This window comes from Aedes aegypti, chromosome 1 (assembly GCF_002204515.2).
Source record: "Aedes aegypti strain LVP_AGWG chromosome 1, AaegL5.0 Primary Assembly, whole genome shotgun sequence".
NCBI lineage: Eukaryota > Metazoa > Arthropoda > Insecta > Diptera > Culicidae > Aedes > Aedes aegypti.
In genome coordinates, this window is record NC_035107.1 from 294,807,295 (window position 1) to 294,817,708 (window position 10,414).

Sequence of the window (10,414 nt, forward strand, 5' to 3'; positions counted from 1 at the left end):
ATAAACTGATTCAATAGATTCCATTTGGTTTTTGATACAAGTTACGCTCGTTTTACGATCGGGAGGAAGGTATATGACTCCAACGTTAATATTGAAACTGGATAATTTAAGTTTCACCCAAATCTGCTCTAGAGAATCGTTTACTGGAGAAGATTCGCGACAGCAACTTATTCTCGATGTAATGGCAATTAGATTTCATATAGCGGTAGTGAAGTGTTTTGCCTAAGAATTTGGAAAAGGAGGGATTTTGTGTGGTGTTTTGCTAACGCTAACAAAAATCAGGTAAAGTAAAATATGCCAATGTCTGGTGGAAAACAAAAAATGGTCCAAACATTTGAATTCTCAAATTTTTTTCACTTTTTTGGCAATTTTCGGAATAAAATCGATCATCAACATGTAGTTATAGTAAATTGTCAATCAACAAATAAAAAATCACATTGATTGATTTGCATTCTGAGATATATCAATTGAAAATTTGGTGAACAATATCCACAACGAATTTTCTAAGAAAAAAAGATTTGAGGATTGGCCCTTAGAAATGTTACGCGAGATTTCAAACTCATATATCTCAAGATGCAGACAAGCAAAAGAAGGTGGTGTTTTCTTCAAAGTTGTTCATTAGGCTTGAGACCACGTGCTGCATGCTTTGATTGTTCGATATTCTACCGCCGTGAGGCGCTAGTGAGCATTGGATATTTTGAACTCATACATGTCAGAAAGAAGGCTGGTGTTTACGGTAAAGACGAGAGGGTATAGGCTGCATGTCTTGTCTAATGTAAAGCGTATGCTAAAATAATGAAGTTACCGGATCGACAGAAAAGTCCATCCCGAAGACTACCCACAACTCGAATCCTCCACTGGTGGTCTCCCGAAACGAAGACGGCTACGAATACTCACAGAAAGGCCCTACGTGCCTTCAAAAGGTCTAAAAAGAATCTGCCCGCCGAACACCGCGACCTTGAGACGGCCAGAAAATGCTACCAACAACATTTGGCGGCCATTTTGAATTTGGTCACCATCTGATTTCTTTAGAAAAATCGATTTTTCACCGCTCGTTTTGAATTCTGAGATCACCATCAGAAAAAAATGCGTAAGATAGGCTACAGAAACTAGATGAGCTATGGTATTTACCCTATAAAATGAACGACTTTCTAAGTCATGTTCTACGATTTTGACATATATGTCGAGTGCAATCAATGCAAACATTATTTTTTGTACAACAAAGAAACAAGTTTTCAAGATGATCCTGGCAGCACTGGCTGAGGGAAGGTTGTGCATTTTTAACGTGGTACTCAAATAGTGAAAAAATGTGGAATTATCAAAGTAAAATCGACGAAAAATACATATCCGAACGTAGAAAAGAGCAAAGTCGCGAGTGCAAGTTGAATTTCAGTTGGAAAAATGGATTAAAAGTTAATAATTTAGAATTTCAAAAGTGGAATTGATGTGAAAAAAAAAATGATTGACATGCTGTCGTCGCGGGGGAAGCGGTTAGTGTATGAGTGAACGCGGTCTCAATAGTAGTGGTGGTGAAAGATAGGACGGGTGGATGTGATGTGGTGTGAGAGGTGAACGTGTGGAGAATGTTTGCTTGCGAGGATTACCCACACCAACTGACGGAAGCGAGAAAGAGAAGCGGGTATGAGCAAGATGACGGTATGATTAGAAAACTGGGCATGTACAGTGGTGTTCAATTGGAGTGTTGCAAATTTAATACAGTGCCCGTTTGATTTTGGCAACTTTACCGTTCGATCTTCATTTGGAGATGCCCAGCAAGCGGGTACAGTTTTCGCATAGCAGAAGTGTTTTTTTTTTGGCTTTCGGTTTGTCGGGATGGAAGTTTTTTTTTTTTGGTTTTCGGGCAGTGCAGTTCGAGAAGCCCAACAAGTGGATTTGATTTTCATATCGCTTTATCGGAGGAGTGGAAGTTTGTTTTTTTTTCTCGGTTTTCGAACAGTTACGCATGAATGATACTTTATAGCTAACGGTGAAATAGTTCGACGACATCGTTGTGACGACCAGCTTCAAAATACTACAAGGATAAAAAAAACCGTTGAGATCTTTTCATGATGAATTGTGTTATTTGATTATATTTCCAATGTTATATGCATTTTGGGTTGGGTGGGACCATCAGGGCACCCGATTGAAGCGAGATGGATAGGAAGAGTGAAACTGTCAACTTCCTATCGCTAACATTTCGTGGAAAAAGGGCGGGCTCTTCTTCCCATCTATTGGGTCTTTCTGACAAGCAAGGGCTTGATTGTACGACTGTTCGTGTGAACTTACTTTTGGAAGGAGATTCTTTTTCCTTGCGGGTTTCGCGTAAGTGTCTCTGCTTACGGGTCCGTCATTCATTGTTGGTCCTTCAGACAGGAGTATGATTGAATACGAATAGTCATACAATCTTGAACAAATTGTTTTGTTAGATTAGGCCATTGCTACCGGTGGATACCTTGCTACAATAGATGGCAGCCTATATCATCATCATCAACAAAGAAACAAGTTTTCAATCGTTGGTGTTTTTTTCGAGTCGAGTGAAGAATAAGAGTATGGACCAGTGCACAGGTTCACTATTTAACGTTTGAGCGGTGCCGTGTTATTTATGTGGCTATAGACCGATGCACGAGTTCATTATTTGACGTTTGAGCGGTACCGTGTTATTTACGTAACCATAGCAACAAGTGAATTCGAACGTCAAATAAGTGAACTCGTGCATTGGTTCATGGAAACCAGTGAATTCGGCACCCCTCAAATGTCAAATTAGTGAACTCGTGCATCGGTCCATGGACTGATGCTCTTGTTCATTAATTTGACGTTTGAGCGGTGCCGAATTCACGGGTTGCCATGGTCACATAAATAACATGGCACCGCTAAAACGTCAAATGATGAACTCATGCATTGATCCATTATTTCGAGTGAAAAAATCTGGCCGCCTTCTTGGATTTTGACGCTATATGTTTAGCCAACTGGCGCACGAGGGGTCCACCAATTTGAGAAAACTGAAAGGACCACCCTTGAGTTCTACCGAAAACTAGCGATCAGTGACATAAAATTGGAAATTTAACGATGACTGCCGATGGCGGCCTGGTTTCAGCGAGAATTGCTCTATCGAAAGATAATATATAAATCGGAAATAAAAATTTGGGTGTTAGAGGGTTGTTGAGATGAAATATTCCGGGGCAATCGTGAAACGATTCATCACGAAGTGGGATTGACCGGCAAATCAATGGCACTAACCGAGAACCAGATTACCGCACAATGTTATTAAAGTCCTCCATAAATTAACGTTTTCTGAGCTACCGCCATTTTGCGATGAAATTCCCAACTAACCAATGCGTATTACAAGCATTCAAAGTCTCAAAGTTTCCTTCTTTTTCAATCTTTATTTCCACAACATTGACCTTACAACACATACAAATGGTTAATCATCCATTCAATTTCCTTCCCGCAGGCCCGCGTATCGGTTCTCTTCCACGCCACCAGTATCTACGAAGGCTTCCAAACGACGATGCACATCGGAAGCATCCGACAGACGGCCGTCATCGTGGGCATCATGGGCCAAACGGACGGAATCCGCACGAACCAGACGGCATCGGTGATGTTCCGCTTCGTGCGCCACCCGGAGTACGTGCGTCCGGGCATGCGGGTACTGTTCCGTGAGGGCACCAGCAAGGGAATCGGAAAAGTGACGCAAGTATTTCCGCTGAATCAGAAGGTAAATTGAATTGGGTGGGAAAGGATTTTCGGGGGTACGTTCCGAGGAACGTATCACATTTCGGATGAAAAGTCAACAACTAGTTATATATTTTTTTAAAACTGACTTAAAATTTGTGTAAATAGCAGCAAAAAAATTAAAACTGTGATTTATTAATTTTAACTTAGGTTCTAATGAGAGAAAGACAAAATTCAGTTAATGCAGTTTTACGCGTGCGGAAAACGATTCGACTGCGCAATAATGATCAGTACTAGTACTATTATATCCTATGAAAACAAAATTGTCGTTCAGTACCTATACTTAGCAAACGCAACTCTTAATGTATGGATTAGAGCTTTGGGAATTTTGAATTCTGCACACTCCAAAGACTTTGCGAGACGTGCGTGTGTGTTTATAAAGTTTCGAATAAATTCACAGAGTAAAAACCGACGCGTGGCAGTGTTTGCAACTCCCGTAGTAGCGTATCACAGTGCCTTGTAGTTTTCGGGGTCGCGTGCGAAACAAGGGTACACCATCCTAGGGCCATAATGATTGAACTATGAAAATTTTAAGTTACACGTCATCCCGCTAAAAATGGGAGTCACTAGAACTTAGCTGAAGCACTAAATTTCTGTAAAATTTTAAATCATATGTATACGCCCAATTATTTTCACGTTTAAACAACCGATAAAATTTTGAAATCGGTTGAAAAATGACAGAGATATTGATAAAAAGGATTTGCAAGCGTCTCAGGTGAATCCAAAGTTTTGCACGTTATATTTGATCGAATCTCTCCAAGCTTGTTTCGACGCTAACCACTATCTGGTGATGGTTAAGCTACGCCCAAACCTCTCCGTCGTCAACAACGTACGGTACCGACGACCGCCCCGCTATGACCTAGGGCGGCTTAAGCAACCGGATGTCGCAACTGCATACGCGAAGCACCTCGAGACTGCGTTACCGGAAGTGGGTCAGCCATCAACGATGCAGCTGAGAGCAACATCGGGTACGTGGAACGGAGTCGACGAAACGATTGGTTGGACGTGAAATGTAGGCAGATTCTGGAGGACAAGAAAGCAGCGCGGGCGGCCATGGTGCAGCAGGGGACCCGGCAGAATGTGGAACGTTATAGGCGGAAACAGCAGGCCAGTCTCTTTCAGGAGAAAAAACGCCGCCTGTAGAAGACGGACTGCGAGAAGATGGAACAGCTGTACCAGTCTCAAGAAACGCGGAAGTTTTATCAGCAGCCGGACGAGCATGAAGTGATCGAAAGATGGAATCAGCATTTCGATGAACACTTGCATGGCATTGAGAGCGCAGGCAGTGGCGGTCGAAACAGTGGAGGAAATGCCTTCGTCAGCACTGCGGGCGTTGGAAACCAACCATACTTTACTTTGAGGGAGGTCAACGATGCCATTCACGAGCTCAAGAACAATAAAGCTGCTGGTAAGGATCATCTAAAAGTGTCGTGAATACCAGGTCCCTACGCATTATTTCAAAGCGGCATATGATTGTATCAACCGCGTAGAGCAATGGAAAATCATAGACGAGAACAGCTTTCCCGGGAATTTCACAAGACTAATAAGAACAACCACAGAAGGTGTGCAAAATTGTATGAAGATTTCAGGCGAACATTCTAGTCCGTGTGAATCCCGCCAGGGATTACGACAAGGTGATGGACTTTCGTGTCTGTTGTTCAATATCGTGCTAGAAGGTGTTTTACGGAGAGCCGGGCTTAGCAACCGGGGTACGATTTTCACGAGATCCAGTCAATTTGTTTGCTTCGCGAAGAGCTCACAGACCGCAGACCAGTCGTCATAACCGGCGATTTCAACGCGTGGGCCATAGAATAGGGCAGTCGCTTCACCAACTCAAGAGGGAGCAGTCTACTGGAGGCCTTAGCAAGGCTAAACGTATATGTTGCCAACGATGGTACCACCAGTACATTCCGTCGGGATGGCTGAGAGTCAATTATTGACGTAACTTTCTGTAGCCCTGGGCTGTTAGGAAGTTTGAACTGGCGAGTGAGTGAGGAGTATACGCACAGTGAGCGTGCGATGCAACCATGCAGAGGGAAGGTAAACCGCGACATGGTAACCGCTCAGCCCACTGCCGGAACTCGACGATTGCCGATCTGCGTGCAAGCTGCTTCGGGCTAGGTGAAGGATGCAGAGAGCCCGCAACGACGCTGAGAGCAGATCGAAGACCAGCGTACAAGGCGGCAAGAACCGCTCTAAACAGGGAAATCAGGCTCAGCAAGCAAGCCTGTCTGGAGGAGTTCTGTCGCAACACCAATTCAAACCCTTTGGGTGACACCTACAGAGTTATAATAGCGAAGTTGAGGGACTCAGCTGTACCACCCGATAGGTGTCTGGAGAAGATGAAGACCATCATTGAAGCGCTATTCGCCGTGACGAAAGCCTTAAAAACTAGGAAAGCTCCGGGCCAGACGGTATCCCCAACATAGCCCTGGAAGCAGCAATCCAAGAAAACCCGGATATGTTCAGGATCGTGCTGCAAAAATGTATCGAGAAGGGCAATTTCCCCGACATTTGAAAGCGACAGAAGCTGGTGCTGCTACCGAAACCAGGCAAGCCTCCGGGAGATCCTTCAGCATATAGACCGATATGTCTGCTGAACACAGTTGCCAAAGTGCTGGACGAGTAATCATAAACAGGCTTACGAAATACACGGAGGGATATAACGGCTTGTGCGACATGCAGTTCGGCTTTCGGAAAGGTAGATCCACCGTTGATGCCATCCGGTCGTGGGAGAGGAGAAGAGAGTAAATCAGTACTGCAGCGTGGTCACTCTGGACGTAAAAAATTCTTTCAACAGTGCCAGTTGGGCTGCGATCGCCGAATCGCTGTACAGATTGGAGGTCCCCGAGTATCTTTGTAAGCTTTTGAGAAGCTAGTTTCAAAATCGTACACTGATATACGAAACAGACGCTAGGAAAAGGTGCACAACAGTCACGGCGGGCGTCCAACAGGGTTCTATTCTTGGCCCGACCTTCTGGAACGCTATGTATGACGGAGTGTTGAAGCTGAGCTTTCCCCGGGGTGTGAAGATCATCGGCTTCACGTTTGACGTGGTGCTCGTAGTCATTAGCGAATCACTAGAGGAAGTAGAGATACTTGCTACTGAAGCAGCAGACGTCGTGGAAGCATGGATGCGAGGGAAGGAGCTTGTGTTATCCCATCACAAAACCGAAGTAGTGATGATAAGCAACCGAAAGGCAGTGCAGCATGCGAGAATCTCGATTGGACAGTGTACCATCGACTCAAAGCGAGTAGATTGAGATTTCTTACCCGACATACAATTTATTTTTTATTTCCATACAAAAAATCTTATCATGAAGGGTGGGAAGGGATTGAAAAACCCCTAATTTTTTTCTTACGTAATAAATGGACCACCCCATAGTGGACATGACTAACCATTCGATGAAGCAGTACGTCTGTGGGAGATCGCGAGACTATAGGCTAACGCTGTCGGTGTTCTAACAGAAGAGGAAATAAAGAAAGCAATCTCGGTTGAGCGAAACTTGGCCTGAACATGTACGGCAGTTCGAGGTACTATCTGAAACTCTTCATATCATAGACGAACTATTACCTAAGGAAGGCCGTGTAGTTTTCCCGGAAACCATTCGCTCCCTTGGAAATAGCCCATGAAGATCATCCCATGACAGAGAAAATTAAGACAATACTTAAAGAGCGCGTTTGTTGCCCGGGTATGCCGTGCTAAATGTGTGCGACTGTTCATGAATACCCTACGCCTATGCAACGCATATTTGCCCCAAAAATATCTGGGAAACGATCGCTATAGACATGCGAGATTCTGTCGAGTCAAATCATTGCAAATGAGCACCGCAAAATTTGAGAGAATAGCGATAACACAATTATCTGTCAATCAATAGCTCTTAGTTTATCAAAGTAAAGTCATTATTACTGTATTCACGAACACGTACTAAGAAATCTAATCCGATGTATGAAAAGACATCGAGATATTGATGCTGTGAAGAAGCACAGAAGGCTTGCCATCTCCACCGTGCACCAGACGCGTATCAGATTCGCCCCTTTCGTTGATACGCCGTCGCACAGGTAAGTTGGTGTCGGACATGGAGCTCCGGGATCCTTCTCCGTTCTAGCAACGGACTCCTCACAAGCGCATGAGGATACATTTCAATCCGCATCTAGTTTCAATGTGCCGCAAACATATATTTTTGCAATCTAGCTTTACATTCGCATTTTAATAGTTCAACACCTATCTACTTTCCATTTGTGCTTATTCTGCGCGGCGTGTGAGTCGAGACGAGTCGATCTCACCGCGAGTGATGTGAGACGACTAATGTTAATCAAATGAGAGCGAGTCGACAATTGTCACCTCACTCGACTCATCTCACCTCACACGCCGCGCAGAATAAGCCCAATTGCTGCCAATGCAATAGGATGCAGAACCACTTGGGCACTTCAATGATTCATTTTGGCATGGGTTTTTGACGTTAACTACGTCTTACGGCAATATACTGGGTGTCAATTGAAAATCTAAAATTTTGCGACCGTCACGAAATTATGTAAGATTTTGAACGCTAATAACTCAGTCATTTATCGATAGATTTTCAATATTTTCCCACCAATCGATCGGAAATGTATACAACAATTTCCTCGAATGGAGAAAACTATTGATTGTTGACAATAAACTATTGAAAATTGGGAAAATGTCGACCCCTTTCTTACGCAACCAATCACGTGCAAGCAGTTTTCCACGCTTCTTTTGCGTTCCGCTTCGCACTATAAAAGCAGACCGATTCCTGCTTCTTCGCTCATTCTTCTTTTTGCCGTCAGATTGTGAACATGGTCGGCGAGCAAGTCTCGAGTGCCTTTCGCATTCTCAATTCAGTTTTCAATGGAACGCGAATGGAACAACAACACGCCGCCGCGACTGAAGCCGCTTGTTGAAGCGCCCATCATCATCGCCACCGCAAACCTCATCGGGCGAGGAGGATTTCTACCAGTGCGCCGTCAGCATCTCGCTACTTGAGGCAAGCTCTTGATCATCAAGCGGCGGCAAAATACTAGCGTCCGGATTGTGAAATCGCTCAAGATTTCTCAATGGACTCGCGCTTCCAGAATTGGCGCTGCAGGAATCGGGGCGCAAAGGTAAGTTTGTACGAGGTGGCTGAAGAAAATCGACCAAAGCCGCTTGTTGAAGCGCACATCGTCATCAGCACCGAAAATCTCACCGGGCGAGGAGGATTGCAACCAGTGCGCCGTCAAAATGTGTCCGTGTTACGTAAATTCAACAATTCAATCGGCACTTTTCAGAGCCAACAAATGTGTTTTAAAGAGTTGATTGTGTAATATTCCTTAATTTGTTCGAGATGGCTGAAGAAAATCGACTAAAGCCACCGAAATGTGTCCGTGTTACGCAAATTCAACAATTCAATCGGCCCTTTCCAGAGCCAACAAATGTGTTTTAAAGAGTTAATTGTGTAATATTCCCTAATGTGTTTACCACATACTTGCTATAATTTCTTAATTCATCTCATAGCAGTATACAATAATTGATTTATTACGAATAATTGACAATACGCCAATTTGAGGATGTTTCCGAGGACGCTGCTGCAGTGCCGTCGGGATGCAATAACAGCATAATGCTAATCTTGTACATCCCTTACCCAGACATATAGCCTATTTCCCAGATAAGAAAACGAAGAATTTGAAAGGAGGAGCATCACCTGCTATTCTAAGGGTATAAAGCATCCCTTCTTCGTTGAATTCGGTTTCATTCTGTTTTCGCTTTCGAGCTGGTAAGAGCTCCTCCAAACCTGCTCAGCTCCTCGCTACCAGAGGCAAGCTGTTTGTACGAGATGGCTGAAGAAAATCGACCAAAGCCGCTTGTTGAAGCGCACATCGTCATCCGCACCGCAAATCTCATCGGGCGAGGAGGATTGCAACCAGTGCGCCGTCAAAGTGTGTCCGTGTTACGCAAATTCAACAATTCAATCGGCCCTTTTCAGAGCCAACAAATGTGTTTTAAAGAGTTGATTGTGTAATATTCCCAAATTTGTTCGAGATGGCTGAAGAAAATCGACCAAAGCCGCTTGTTGAAGCGCACATCGTCATCAGCACCGAAAATCTCACCGGGCGAGGAGGATTGCAACCAGTGCGCCGTCAAAATGTGTCCGTGTTACGTAAATTCAACAATTCAATCGGCACTTTTCAGAGCCAACAAATGTGTTTTAAAGAGTTGATTGTGTAATATTCCTTAATTTGTTCGAGATGGCTGAAGAAAATCGACTAAAGCCACCGAAATGTGTCCGTGTTACGCAAATTCAACAATTCAATCGGCCCTTTCCAGAGCCAACAAATGTGTTTTAAAGAGTTAATTGTGTAATATTCCCTAATGTGTTTACCACATACTTGCTATAATTTCTTAATTCATCTCATAGCAGTATACAATAATTGATTTATTACGAATAATTGACAATACGCCAATTTGAGGATGTTTCCGAGGACGCTGCTGCAGTGCCGTCGGGATGCAATAACAGCATAATGCTAATCTTGTACATCCCTTACCCAGACATCAGTTTCATATAGCCTATTTCCCAGATAAGAAAACGAAGAATTTGAAAGGAGGAGCATCACCTGCTATTCTAAGGGTATAAAGCATCCCTTCTTCGTTGAATTCGGTTTCATTCTGTTTTCGCTTTCGAGCTGG

The 10,414-nt window shown here is 43.8% G+C and overlaps 1 protein-coding gene across 4 annotated transcripts in view; it reads left to right on the plus strand.

Moving 5' to 3' along the window:
* The window catches only part of LOC5565953 (GTP-binding protein 2), a 40,002-nt gene extending 35,858 nt beyond the window's left edge, over positions 1-4,144 (plus strand). For all 4 annotated transcript variants that reach the window (XM_021838205.1, XM_021838204.1, XM_021838206.1 and 1 more), the window contains one exon: positions 3,452-4,144. In XM_021838205.1, coding sequence (XP_021693897.1) covers positions 3,452-3,724 — 273 coding nt within the window. In that variant the 3' untranslated portion in view covers positions 3,725-4,144. The remainder of the gene's footprint in view (positions 1-3,451) is intronic.
* Positions 4,145-10,414: the final 6,270 nt, after the last annotated feature.